Genomic DNA, 14,282 nt, shown 5'->3' on the forward strand with positions numbered 1-14,282 from the left:
TCGATTCTCGCCGGCCCGAGAGCCTGAGGTGGGTCTGACGTTAGCTGACGTCAGACGCCTGTTTTAATGTTTTTTTTTTCTTTCGAGCCTCGAACTCCTCCAACATCTCGCCGATCTCGTCCACTATCCCATCCTCTCCAGCTCCAGCGGTGGTCACGGTGGAGGAGGAGAAGGAGCTGACGGAAGATTCGGAGCATGCGATTTCGGCACCAAAATTGTGATCTGATGATGCATGCAAGAGAATGAGAGAGATTAAAGAGAGAGAGAGGTTTCAGAAATGAGGGGGGTTGCGTCGTAGAGAGAGAGAGAGAGAGAGAGAGAGAGAGAGAGAGAGAGAGAGAGAGAGAGAGAGAGAGAGAGAGAGAGAGAGAGAGAAAGGAGAGACAGAGGGCTAGGAAACATGAAGAGTGTTCTGGAAAAAAATGAGAGAATGGTTGTCGGTTGAGTTTGGAAAAATGAAATGGAAAAGGAATAGGAAAAAAGAAAAAGGAAAACAATTAAAAATGATTTTGTATTATTTTATAAATAAAAAAAATACTAATATTTTATTGCCAATTGCCCCGGCTATTCAGTGCAGGGGTGGAGATGCAAAAAACAATTGCCAGGAGAATGCACTATTTATTAAGGGCGATTACTGTTCATTGGGTGGATTAAATAGTGAATAGCCTGGGGGGAGGGCTCCTACACTGGAGTTGCTCTTATTTTACAGTTGATTATTTTTACAACACAACAAAAATAATTTTTTCTTAAAAAGCACAACAATACCAAACTTGCCCTAAATCAAATCCGAAGGTATCAAACCAACCTAAGCAACGTATATCTAGTTCACTTCAAGTCACATTCTAGTATCTATAAATATCTAGAGCCAGCCGGAACCAAATCTGTAACCACTCGACTACCAATGATTTCTCACCAGCTGTTGTCAACCACTCGAAACGTGTCCTATAAGGCAGATGACACGTTGAATTCAAGTTCTGACGCTGATCGACCAACGTTATTCAATACAAATATCAGACAAACAAGGCCCTCGATAAGTCTATAAACCATCTCTTTGCTCCCTAGTCTCCGAACAAGAAGGTAGTGAAAAACCAGACCAAAAAGCGGATCTCTTCTCTTCCTTCAAATTCCAGGTATCATATATATATATATTTATAAATACGTGTTCAATGCATATGTATGTGTGCATATAAAAGCAGATGAAATGTACCTCTGTTTGTTTGCTGAGAAAATAAATGAATCTTCCAGAAACATATGGTTGATGAGATTTCGCAGTTACTTGGGTTTTTGTTGTTTGGTAAGTTATTTGGTTCTAGTATTTGGGTTGGTTATGTTTTTTTTCTTTGATTTCCAGTCTTGTTGTCTGTTTTTTTGGCAGCCAAACAAACCATGATTGTGAGTTACCTCATCTGGATTTCACAGGATGCAGGTTGTAAGAGAATTAGGGAAAATGGAAAAAATTTGGGAAAGCGTAGGGAGTTAAGAAATTTTAATTCTAATAGGGGTTCAGTATTTCTCATTCAAAACTAACATATGTTGCTTAGGGTTTAGGATTTAGGGATTATCAAATTTGAAAATTAAATGTGTTGCGCACTCAAAAGTGAAGTCCTTGAAAATTTTATGAAGGGTACTTCGTCAGGAACGTCGATGTTCCTTTGGGTACGATTCATTTGACTGCATAGGCGTTCTGTCTCAAATGCAGTTTTTTTTTTTCCTTTGTTTTAGTCGGTGTTGTCCACTTATCTCATGTTATGTTTAAAACTCTTATTTTTTAATCTTCTTCTTGCACTTAATGATACACTAATTCATGCTTTATGCATATTTTTTTTACCTTTTGGACTTCCGTTCTATCTATTACACTTTGATCATATTCTCTGTGTATTCATGTAATTCTCCCATGCATCTTCTGATAGTAATGTATGCCACCCTTGATAAAGTTTTATCGTGGATTATTACACAACTGTGAACTTACCAGCTTCAAGATATATAACTCCGCATGATCCTCCAGAATATCCTTGGACATTTCTTCCTCTCCTTTTATAATTCAATGACTGAATAATTATCTTGTCATCGTGGACTATCAGAATAACCTCTGAAATCTCCACAACTTGTTATTACTTGTTACAGTATAAGTGGCGCACTACACCACTTACTAATAGGGTACTTCAAGGTAGTTTACCAGTAATTCATTGTGCTCGACTATTATGGTTAGAAGAGAATATGGTGTTTGGATTATGGTAAAGAAAAGAATGCTGCTTAACAATGTGAGACCTTCTAGCCAGCTGTCTGTGGCTATAACAGTCTTGCTTGCTTAAAATGCTCTGGTGTTTAGATTAGTAATCTGTGCTGTAGACCGCTACTTTGTTCAACATAAAGGACTAACCATGGTTCAGATGGATCCTGCTGCTAACTTTGTCTGCAAAATGGTGTAGGAGTTGGTCAGTCGGCCAAGTTGTTGCGTCCCCTTACCTATTTAAAGCATCTACAATTTTCATGCCAATTCAGTGTGAAGTTTCAGTTTTTTTCGTACTTGCAAGTGTTTTTACTTCTCATGTGCTTGTAACTGATGTGTGGCCATATCTTCTTGCATAAGAAATTGTTGGTAATATGAGAAAACGTTTTTTTGGTTTGCTCCATGTTTCCAGATATTAAGGTTAGTATATACTTCATATTGTTCATTGGAGCCTTCCAATAACCGTTCTTTTATTAGGTTTCAAGAACTAAACTAGAAGAACAATTGCAAGATTTGATCCATCATGGAGTCCAAGCAAGATGAAGTTGTACATGGTATCTGCTTCCTTATCATGCATATTTCAAGCAATTCTCGTATGTAATTGTTCTCCAAGCATTAACATAACTAATAATAATGTTAAGCATGCAGTTCTGTTTAGGTTGTCAGCATCTGTCAAATTCCGGTAATTTCTAACATCTGAAGTAGGATTAGAGGAACTGACTTAAGACGGGGGCTGTCCTATATTTCTGGTTATGCTTTTAGATAAACTTTATGGAACTATGTCATTAACATTACAAAATAAGATCATGGCTTTCCTTATAGGTTGTTTCAACAGTTAAAATAGGATTAATCATGTGGCAAAGAATTGCACATTTAAACTACTCACATAGAAATGCCGCCTCTGTAGATATTTGCAGTTTTGTCATACTGAACTCGTCTTCCATGTTTCCTTTTTCGGTATCTGTTTGGACCAAAATTGAGGGAAAGTTGTGTGAGGCACATTCCAGGCCGAACAGTATCATATGATCATTTCCTATTAAATCCGTCATTTTCGCATTTGGCATTAGTTCCATATTAACCTTTGGTTGTTATTTTATAATATAGGATGACACTGAATTGTCTCTATTTTTACTTACAGTTGCAATTGTCTTTATTTAGGCTATGTGTTCTAGGATTCATATAGCCAACCCCACATAATGGGATAAGGCTTTGCTGCTATGTTGTTGTAGGCTATGCTTTCCTGAATTGTTATTGAACTGTTATTATTCTGTCTCTATTGGATTTTCTCACCATATATAATACTATTAGTTTTTTAATATTTGATGTCTTTTTCATGTAACTAGACTAATAAACATGCTAGCTTTCTTTGTTAAAGGTTTTTGAGATTTGACTCCAGATAAGAACGAAACCAAGACAAGGAATGAAGTAGCTGATTCCAATCTATCAAAGGCTGATGGAAGATATGTTTTGGAACCCTTCGCTAGTTCACTAGACAATAGAGTACAGCCTAACTTGATTGATTTGGGAGGTGGAATTAATCTCACACATGACGCACCTTCTGTTTATAAGGATGCAACTGCTGAAGTGAATATGGAGGCATCGATAACATCTGATGATGTTATGCGGGCTGGAGGCTTTGGTGCTAGAGATGATATTAGTAGTTTTCTTCCCGTTGCAAGTGATTCTACTGACTTTGAAGCCACAATACGTGATGCTCGAGGTTATGAAGAACCACAGGGAAATATCTGTAGGCCAGGTCTTGGCTGGAAAGAAGCTAAAGAAACAGAATAACCGTGTTGTTGCTACTGCTTGCCTACGCGCATGTAAGTTTGTTGCACTTTACATTTTGGTACTTTTTTCTTGAACTACTGAAGGACTAATATCTTGCTGAACATGTTACATAAATTTCAGTGTATTTAAGTTCGAGATTTTTATCCTTTTACTCTTTTAATTCTCTGATATTTTGTTCGAGTTGGAACCAACCAAGGAACAAAGCATACATAGGTTTCACAGTATGCTACGAACACGGTTCATTGGGCTGAATGCATTGTTCTACATACAACATGCAGTGACTGTACATTAAATGCTTAGAATTTTAGCGGACAACGAAAAGGTTCCCTTTGTTGCGTACTATGGAACTGGAATCTAAGAAGACTATACAGTTCTGTACATTATCGATCAGCTCTGAACATGTGAGGCACTTCCTGTGTGGGGTGGCTCAATCATTTTAATACCAGTGTCATAATATTAGTGGTTTAAAAGGCTCACCTCGGGGTGCGCCTAGGCAGTCTCGAAGGTTAGGCAGGTAGCTTGCTGCCTTTGTTTTCCAGGTGCGGCGTAAGGCGTTGCCGGAGCGCGCCTAGGCCGCGGAGGCACGTCTCAAGGCGTTCCAAGTGTTGTATTTTCCCATTTTTGCCTTTTTAAAAAAAATAAAATACCCAAACCAAAGTCATGCCCAGCCACAAACCTAAGTTGCAAAATCGTACCAGGGAAGAAGATGAAGAAGACAGACGGCGAGGGCTTTCTTTTTTCAATAATTTTTTTCTCTTTTAAATTTAAATAGTCTCTACTTTGTTAACATTTATTACCTCGCTATCTTTTTTTTATTCACTTTTATTTTTTATATTATTTATTAGATAGATAGATAAGCATCTTTTTGTGTTTATTATTTATAGATAAGCATATTTTTATGGATATTCTCATAACATTACAACAAAAAAAAGGATAAACATCATATAATCTGTTACAGTCATATTTAGAATAGGAAAGTGATTGTGTAAATCCTAGGGAATCTGGGAATGTATCTTATATTCCTATTAGGACTAGATTATCTATTAAATGTTGTAATCATAAAGGGAAAGGTTTTACCCTTTCTACTACTATAAATAAAGGCACAATGGGGTGAATCAAACACACCTCACAATTAAATCAATCTCTCTTCTCCCTAAAGCTTGCCGCACCCCTCTCTCTCTAACCCTGGATCGCTCAATCAAATAGGCTTACAACACGTTATCAGCACACTCTTGCTAGAAGCTAAGGAATTGACGCATCGTTGGAGGAGGCTATCATCCACCCAATTCAAAGGTTTATTCGTTTTCCGCTAATTAGGTACGCTTAAAATAAAAGAAGATATTTGAAACGTCCACGAAGTATGAAAACATTCCCCATGATGCATGAACCCCTCTATGTTTATATTTTCCTTTCGATATATATTGTATATGTTCATATATTTGTCAATATATATATTTGTTTCATGCATCACACAATTAAATTGTTATGTGGAATTTGTGAGTCAAAGCATAAAATTAAATTAGAAGCATATTAGGGTTTGTAGAACCCTAACAATTTCGAAAATTTTGGGAAAATTGGACACCATCCTTGTGGCACAAACTGGGCAGCAGCCCCCTAGGCTCTGCTGCATCTACTTAGACCCTCAGACCTTCGGCCTGATTGATTGGAATAGGCCTGTAGCCCTAGTTCTTTCTTTGTGGAAAGCCTGCAGCTTTCCTGGACCCATACCAAACCCACGGCAAGCTTTGCTTGCTGGGTTCTTGTCCCGCACGCACATGCCAGTCCACGGCCTGGGTTTGTTTTGTCCTCTCGTGCATCACTCACAAGGCCAGTTGCTGCTGGGCCTTGTCCCGAGCACCCTCATTCGGCCCAAACGACAACCTAGCTACGACTGGGGGATTTCTTGCACCTCGTGGCCTGCAGCCACCACCCAAGTTTTTTTTTTGGGTCGTGTCTTATGCTTAAGACACCCACCCAAGCCCAAATTATTTTTTGGGGCATATTTTTCGACCAAATGCTATTATTTTAGCATTCTAAAATAATTTAACCCGTATGTTAATATTATTTTGCTTATACAATCGACCTTGTATGGCCCGATTTATTGAATTAATTAAAAGTGACTTGCAGTCCATTAATCTGATAATGAATTCAAAATTATTGACCTGAAGATCACTTTTGGACATTAACAATTCAATAATTTATTTTATACTTTGAACCGTCACATACTTTCGTAGTAACGAAGCTCTCACACTTGAGTTCCCGAAGACAACTCAAATCCATTACACTTAGTTAGTATATTGCATTATGTGTTTCTTGCTGGAACCTCTCATTATGAACTAATTGTTCATAAAACTAAATTGAACCTGTAGTTTCAAATTTAGTGTCATTGAAACTTGAAGTTTTCATTCAAAACATACCACATGAAACCCCTAGTTTTCATGCATAAATTAAACCAATACATGTCTAAAGAACCTGTATGTTTTACGATATATGTCTATGGCTTACCATATGACTAATCACGTTTTCTCCCTCCGTTTTAGGGACATGTCGAACTTGAACAAGCTCGATTTCTCTGCTCTAGAAGTCTCTGGAAGAAACTATCTGAAGTGGGTTCAAGATGTGAAGCTCCATCTCACTGCAAAGGGTATTAGATCCACCATCGAGACACCTATCACCGACAAACCTGTTGACGAAGCTCAGAAGGCTACTACAATGATCTTCATCCGAAGACACATTCATGATGCACTGCAGACTAAGTATCTCGCTGAGGAGGACCCACGCACCTTCTGACTTGCTTTGGTCGACCGTTTCGATCACCAGAAAGACATATACTTGCCTGAAGCAAGACACGACTGGCAGCATCTTCCCTTTTAGAACTTTAAGTCTGTGAATGAATACAACTCTGAAGTTTGTAGAATCCGTTAGCTGTTGAAATTCTGCAAAGTGGAACTAACCGAATCAGATCTCCTAGAGAAGACCTATTCGACCTTTCATGCCATAAATATTGTCCTGCGGCAACAATATAGGGCACAGAAATTCACCAAGTTTTCAAATTTGATCTCTGTTTTACTTTTCGCTGAAAAGCAGAACCAACTTTTGATGAAGATTCATCAAGCTCGACCCAATGGCTCGAATGCTGCGCCTGAAGTGCATGCGATCTATTCTAGTAGCCAGAAACGACGAAAGAACCGTCGTGGCCGTGGCAATGGGCGGCAAGCCTAACCACGAGCCCAAGGTCAATAAAGTGCCGCACCCAAGGGAAGAATTACGACCCAGCAACGTCCACCACTCGCCCTTAAGGTCCCAAACTTCAAGAACAAGGGCAAACCTCCCGTTCAGGCTGCTTCTACTGAACTGGACATGTGCTATCATTGTGGATTAAGGGATCATTGGTCACGCGTATGCTGAGCTTCCCCTAAGGCTATTGCCAAGTACCATTCCCGTCGTGAGTCTAACTTTGCACATGTGGATCATCTGGAAGATGCAACTACATCAATGGAGATATTGGATTTCTAGGAGGCATCAACGCCTATGGATGAATAAAATACATGTATTTAGGATGTTTACCCCTAGTGGCCGAACCCACTAGGAATGGCCGGCCCTACCCCCTATTTTGCTAGGTTTATGGTTTAATTTTGAACAATTTTTCTAAGTATTTGAAATAATTTGTTTGGTTTTGGTTTGTTTTGAATTATGGATTGTTATTTGAATGGATATTATTTTCTCGAATTGCTTAATTGAATGAATGGACTTATATTTATACATGTGACCAATTCAATCAATTTATTTCTAGGTATGTCTAGTGGGGAAGTTAGTTGTCTGGCAGATAGTGCAACCACGCACACCATCTTGCGTGAACGCCACTATTTTACTAACTTCATACCCAAGAAAGCTCATTTGACAACTTTATCAGGCTCATCCAATCTGATTGAAGGATACGGAAAGGCACGCATCATGTTGTCTAATGGGACAATTCTGACCATTAAGGAGGCACTATATTCTTCACGTTCCGGAAGACCGTTGGTGAGTTTTAGAGATATTCGAGATAATAAATATCATCTTGAAACCACTGAAGATCATGGTTCTGAATTTCTTTGTATCACTTCATATGAATATGGCCATAAGCATATTCACGAGAAGTTGGAACGCCTGCTGAGTGGGTTGTACATCACAACCATTCGCGGCATAGAAGCCCATAGTGTGGCCGACCCTATGCCTGAGTTCCTAGACACTTTGTTGCTTTGACATGATTGTTTGGGACATCCTGGACGTGACATGATGCGCAGTATCCTCAAATCTTCACATGGGCATAAGTTACATCCTGTTTAGGCCCAAAATATTGGTTTGGGCCGAGTGTGGAATCATTCTCGGCCCGAAAGGATTTATTGTTAGGGGTCGTCTTGTTCATGGGCCGCTTAATTAGAGTCGGTCGAGCCCCATTAGGAAAGGGAGCGGTCTGGATAAGGAAGAGGAGTGGGAAATTCTGCGTTTAACAGAAATCCTGATGTGATAAGGAGTCCCAGTGAGATGAGGAGGTCGAGACACATTTTGAATACGGCCTGATAGAAAGGCTAGGTCCAAAATCCTGATGGGAGTAGGAGTACTCGAGATGGTTTTTGATTAGAAGAAGAAGTCCTAATCCGAGTAGGGTTTAACTACTCGGATTAACTCTACTTAGGAAGTATCTGATACTATAAATAGAAAAGGCTGTGCATTGTTCAACCCCCCCAACTTAACACACAACTGCCCTACGCAAACTCTCTCAACAACTTTGAGATTTTTTTTATTTTCTCTTTTCGCTGACACATCTTCCGTTGGCATCAACAACACTGTGAAAGCAATCGGTGATATCTTCAGTCGGTATAGATAGCTCTGTCACCGTAGAATCAGCCGATCTCGCAGCATCTTCCGTTGGCATCAACAGCACTGCGGCGAGGACGGTTGGTTACCTATCCAAGTCTTGGTCGAGAAGGATTTCTGAATCCTTATTGATCGAGGTCATCTCATTAACCTTCTCGACGAGGTGATGTGTTACAGCTTACTGAGCTCGGCGTATTGCACGTCGAGTTATTTTATGATTGGATACTCTCAAGTGGGATTTAGAGTTCAGCATTCAGACGGCCGAACCACGTTCACTATTAAGACTTATATCCGCTTTGAGTATTTGTGCCCTTACACTTTGGTGTCGATTCGGCGTGAGTTTACTCTGACAAATACTATCACTGTGACCGAATCCAACGACGACGATTCGTGAACTTTGTAAGAATAGTAGCCTTGTCTTCAAGTTCGAGAACCCAAGAGGCCGAGACGTGTTCCTTCCTCGGTCGCAATCACAAGACGCAGAAGTCAGTCGCGTACCCAACACAACATCAACAAATTTTACTTCTCGGTCGAGCTCGGCCGACGAGTTGGCACACCCCACATTCAACCGAAGGACGTAGTTAGCTTATAGATTACTCGGCCTGCGCGCTACGTAGGCTTGGTAGTTTTTAGGGTCAACATTTTGGCACGCCCAGTGGGACCTAGTGCTAAACTACGAAGTTCATGCCAATGAAACGCGATTGGTAAAAAAGAAAACAGCTATGGGAAAATCAATAACCGATTTGCCAATTCAGAACATAGGACAAAGTGTGCCACATGCGCAGAATCCCCTTAACGCCGTGACACCTGAGTCCACAAGCGCGACTTGTCGAGAAAGGGAAGTTAATCTCGGCGATCAACTTCGCAGTCTAGAAGTCCCTAACAGAAACACCTGCATTCTCAATGAAGGGATAATGGAGGATTTTGACGAGGATGGTGGTGAAGGATTTGATCCATCAACAAGATCGTTTATTCGAAAACGACTTGACGAGTGAGGCACAAACCAGATTGCTCAAAATACTAGTTAGTAAGGTCAGCGACGGTAGGTCTTTCGATCTTTTCCAGCACTTGCCACCAAGAAATAATCTGTCACCAATTATATAGGCCGAGTCAATCCCTGCTCGGCTCAAGCCAATTGACTCTGAAAAAGAAGGAGGATTGAATAGTAGGTCAGGCGGATCCGACCATAGAGTAGAAGCCACACCCGTTGATATGACCGAGGTTTAACGGATGATCGATTCGGCCATGAAAAAGGGCCGAAGTTCCCTAAATTTATCAATCCGTATCCAGCTTATGTGGAACAGTTCGAATACCTTAAAGGTTTCAAAATCCCAGATTTTAGCCTTTTTACCGGTGAATCGTCCCTGTATTCGTTGGAACATGTGGCTCGTTTTATCGCGCAATGCGGAGATGTTAATAGTGACTTTCATAAGCTACGGCTATTTAACTTTTCGTTGATCGGCTCATCATTTTCTTGGTATATTAACCTCCTTCCTAATTCCATCCAAAGTTGGGAGGAGTTGGTTGAGAAATTTCACGAGTAGTTTTATCGGCCAGGGATGGAAATGTTAGTTTCTTCATTAGCAAGGATGGCTCAAGCATCTGATGAGTCACCAATGAATTATTTTACCAGATTCAAATCGGCCAGGAATTGGTGCCGAGTGCCTCTACCCGAAGTCGAATTTGTCAGACTCGCTCTGAATGACCTCGATGTGGAATACAAAAAGAAGTTCTTGGGGGTAAACTTTCGGGATATGTATGAACTAGCCCAGCATGTCGAGCAATATGATTATTTTCTCCGAGAAGAGAAGATCTTGAAATCCCCATCCCGGGGGACGATATACAAAAATCCCATAGTTAGTTATTCATCGACTGAAGGCGAATAGTCTCAATACATCAGCGTGGACGCGACCGAGATAGTAATAGATAAACCATACATTTGCAAGGCGTTGACTCAAATTAATTCCAAGGATGCCAAAATTCGCTCGACCATGGAAGGAACATCAAAGACTTCAAAAGTTTACACCTTTGATATTACAAAGGCCGAAGTGATTTTTGATCAATTGCTATCAGCAAAAATCATCAAGCTTCGGCCATGGCATAATATTCCCACGACCGAAGAGCTTAAAGGAAAGACATATTGTAAATATCATAACTCGAGCAAGCATGCCACAAACAATTGTGTCGTATTTCGTGATGATATCCAAAGTTGGATTGACAAAGGAAAGCTAAGTTTCCTAAAAAACGCATGACGGTTGATACAGATCCATTCCCTTCAGCGACAGTCGGCATGGTAGACACCCGTTTGCCCAAAAGCAAAGGAAAAGAGAAGGTCGAATTTACCCCAGTACAGCACATCCGGAAGCAAAGCTCCCAGCCTCGACTCAAGATAGATCTATTTTCCAATGCGCCACCTACTGAGCTATCAGGACCAGCCATAGTCGAACCAATGTCGAACTACAACAACGAAGAAAATGATGGGCCAATAGTACCACAGATCCTAAAGAAAGGTTCCCAACCTCGACTCAAGATCGACTTGTTTTCTAATGCACAACTCACCGAACTCTCAGGACCTGCCATAGTCGAGTCTATGTCAGACTCCAGCGAAGATGGGAATGGGGGGCCGATAGTTCTGTGTAGCAATTGTAAGGCACGCGTTGTATTGACCGAACCTAAGGGGAAACTGTGTTCGATATAGATGCCAACATCACAACACCAATCGGCGATTACAGCAAAACCTTTAAAGGAACCTAGTAAAGGCCATCGCCAGAAAGTATTCGGCAGGCTCGACCCCATAAAACAGACAGATGGACCTACATCAGTCAGACGTCGCCTTGATTTTGACGCACCGTTTTACAACGAGGACTATTATTCCTGCATTTCCAGTAGTTCGAGCTCATCAGCAAATCAAAAAACCTTCAGGCCACCTGAACCACGTGACCAACGTTGGTACAGCTACAATTCTCCTACCGGCATGTATACCGCGTTATCCAAATCCCAGAAACGTCGACGTCAGCGTATAGATTGCTTGGCTCGACGACAAGTTACCCAGCCTGTCTCAGCCACTAAATGGCAGCCGAAAGAGACGGTAGGAAGCGGAGATGATTGGCCAACCCCAACAATTATGGCTGAATTACAAGGACAGAAGGAAATTAATCGGGACTTCGAAACTACCATTGAAGCAGCCGAGAAGCGCATCAAGCTTCTTATTCGGCACGACGAAATGAAAGCTTGTTTCCAGCAATTTAAGAAAGAGGCCGAAAGCCAACTGCCTCCGTTACCGTTGAAAGAACCTCTAATCAAAGTTCGACGGAATCTGCATCCCCCATTCCTCGGCAAATCATTAGAATATATGAAAGAATTTCACAAGACATATTTCGCCAATGATTTATATGGGTTGCCCAAGGCCTGCCAAGAAGCTCTTGACCTGGCATTAACTTGCCCTGATGCAGAGCAGATCATCCAAAAAACCACCGATCCGGCGATGAAAGCCAGATTCCAGCACATCCGAAAGGCTAGGGTTCTCGACTTCGAGGTCGATCCATACACGGACATTGACACAGCCGAGCTCCATTTTTCTCTCGACGACTTTCAACACCTTCGATATCACTTCGAAGTCTTTTCGACTGTCTCCTTGTTCGGTTTAACGGTCGATGAGACAGAACGGGTGGCACGTCTGGATGCTTACTTGGACACTAGGAACGCTCAGATCGCCTATGAAGAACGAGCTCGCCAAATACGGCAGGATCAGAATCCGGTGCCAGATGCATGCAAGTTCGAAGACGACAATCAACAGGATACAACGTCGGATTGTGTGACACAAGCACTTGAATATGTTGAATCACAGAGTGAATTGGCTGCTAATGCTCCATCACACATTAATATAGTCCTCCTTACTTCGGAAGATGACAACCAGGATCCAATGGGCCATTCAGTCCTTGAAAATATGGAAATCAGCATGGTCCATGTCCTCCCTGCCGAATTTCAGTTGACTACACACCAACCAAGTTCCTTGGACGGTGATGTGGTCGCCGAGGAGACAACACAAGTTGATTTCGTCACTACTCCTGAAGACGAGTCAACTAACGGCGATGATAAACTTAAAACAGCCTTGGACATCTTGTTTCCCCGTTCCTCCTCGACTAATCTTCAACATTTGAAGCCATTGTATGTAACGGCCCATATCGAAAGATATCCAGTATCCAAAGTTTTTGTCGACCGTGGAGCCACTGTCAATATCATGCCTATAAATATCATGAAGGCGTTACGTCGCTCTAACGACGAACTTATTCCATCGGGGATCACCATGAGCAGTTTCGTCGGAGACAAATCCCAAACCAAAGGGGTGCTTCCTTTGGAGGTAAACATCGTCGGTCGTAATCACATGACCGCCTTCTTCATCGTCGACTCCAAGACAGAGTATAATGCACTGCTCGGTCAAGATTGGATTCATCAAACAAGCTGTATCCCTTCGTCATTATATCAAGTGCTCATCTTTTAGGATCGTAAATCGGTCATCGTTTATCCAACCGATGATCAGCCCTTCGAAGCTAACATGATCCAAGCACGGTATTATGATAACCATGTTGGCTACATCACCCTACAAGGTTTCAATGATGAATGACGGTCGACTCGGATTTCTATTCAGAAGGCTATCGAGGTTGGCGCCGAAACTGTACACCAGGATTCGGCGAGACTCGGGTTAGCCGCCTTCATTATCGATCCCGATGTCTGACATCGATCAGCAAAAACGTTGGGCCGCGATTTCATCTACTATGGAACGATTGCTGGCTCATTGGAATACTATATCTAAGCAACCAAATTCAGGCGTTAACCTCATAGAGTTCCTCGCTGAAGGAGATAATGGTCCTGCTTTGTCTCTCGACCAAATTCAAGCCGCCCTGGCCGAGCTCGAAGATAATCGGCCCCAAGTCAAGGACCCGTTGGAGGAAATTAATGTTGGGACGACCGATGACCCTTGGCCTTTATTCATTAGTGCTTTGCTCTCATAATTTATGAAAGCCGAACTTTGTGCTCTGCTCGAGGAGTTTATAGATTGCTTCGCTTGGAGCTACCATGAGATGCCGGGCCTCGATTGCACTATTGTCGAGCATGAGTTACGTATTAAACCAGGATGTAAACCTTTCCGTCAACCACCTCGTCGATTCTCGATCGAAGTGCAACTCGGAATCAAGGATGAACTTGTTTGACTTCTGAAGGCCGGGTTCATCCGGACAACTCGATACGTGGAATGGTTGGCAAATATCGTTCATGTCTTAAAGAAAAATGGTACTTTGCGCGTTTGTATCGACTTCAGAAATCTGAATCTGGCAACTCCCAAAGATGAATACCCAATGCCGATTTCAGATTTGTTAATCGATGCTGCAGCGAATTATGCGCT

General features: G+C 41.6%; 2 protein-coding genes and 1 long non-coding RNA gene across 4 annotated transcripts in view; 2 read left to right on the top strand and 1 right to left on the bottom strand.

The window, feature by feature from the left end:
• The first annotated feature begins 975 nt into the window (after nt 1-975).
• On the top strand, nt 976-4,166 carry LOC126593932 (uncharacterized). Of its 2 annotated transcripts, none has more exons than XM_050260101.1 (3): nt 976-1,130; nt 2,708-2,784; nt 3,627-4,166. In XM_050260101.1, exons 2-3 carry the CDS (start codon nt 2,754-2,756, stop codon nt 4,019-4,021), a joined length of 426 nt encoding a protein of 141 aa, XP_050116058.1. In that variant the 5' UTR covers nt 976-1,130; nt 2,708-2,753; the 3' UTR covers nt 4,022-4,166. The 2 variants fall into 2 exon arrangements, with proteins under 2 accessions (XP_050116058.1, XP_050116059.1); XM_050260102.1 differs by lacking the exon at nt 976-1,130 and adding an exon at nt 1,159-1,294.
• Nucleotides 4,167-4,661: 495 nt separating this feature from the next.
• The window catches only part of LOC126593933 (uncharacterized), a 31,223-nt gene continuing 21,602 nt past the window's right edge, over nt 4,662-14,282 (bottom strand). The window contains exon 2 of the long non-coding RNA XR_007613064.1: nt 4,662-5,061. This is a non-coding gene — a long non-coding RNA (uncharacterized LOC126593933). The remainder of the gene's footprint in view (nt 5,062-14,282) is intronic.
• On the top strand, nt 5,058-13,411 carry LOC126593931 (uncharacterized). The gene is made up of 2 exons (XM_050260100.1): nt 5,058-5,338; nt 6,562-13,411. Exon 2 carries the CDS (start codon nt 11,580-11,582, stop codon nt 13,380-13,382), a length of 1,803 nt encoding a protein of 600 aa, XP_050116057.1. The 5' UTR covers nt 5,058-5,338; nt 6,562-11,579; the 3' UTR covers nt 13,383-13,411.

Source organism: Malus sylvestris, chromosome 12, assembly GCF_916048215.2.
Source record: "Malus sylvestris chromosome 12, drMalSylv7.2, whole genome shotgun sequence".
Taxonomy (NCBI): domain Eukaryota; kingdom Viridiplantae; phylum Streptophyta; class Magnoliopsida; order Rosales; family Rosaceae; genus Malus; species Malus sylvestris.

What these genes read in the sequence shown, in the direction of transcription:
- LOC126593932 (XM_050260101.1), top strand. Translation starts at nt 2,754, where the DNA reads ATGGAGTCCAAGCAAGATGAAGTTGTACATG. An exon ending in GCAAGATGAAGTTGTACATG is followed by an intron (nt 2,785 to 3,626) that starts GTATCTGCTTCC and finishes ATTTGACTCCAG; the next exon opens with ATAAGAACGAAACCAAGACA.
- LOC126593931 (XM_050260100.1), top strand. Translation starts at nt 11,580, where the DNA reads ATGCCAACATCACAACACCAATCGGCGATTACAGCAAAACCTTTAAAG.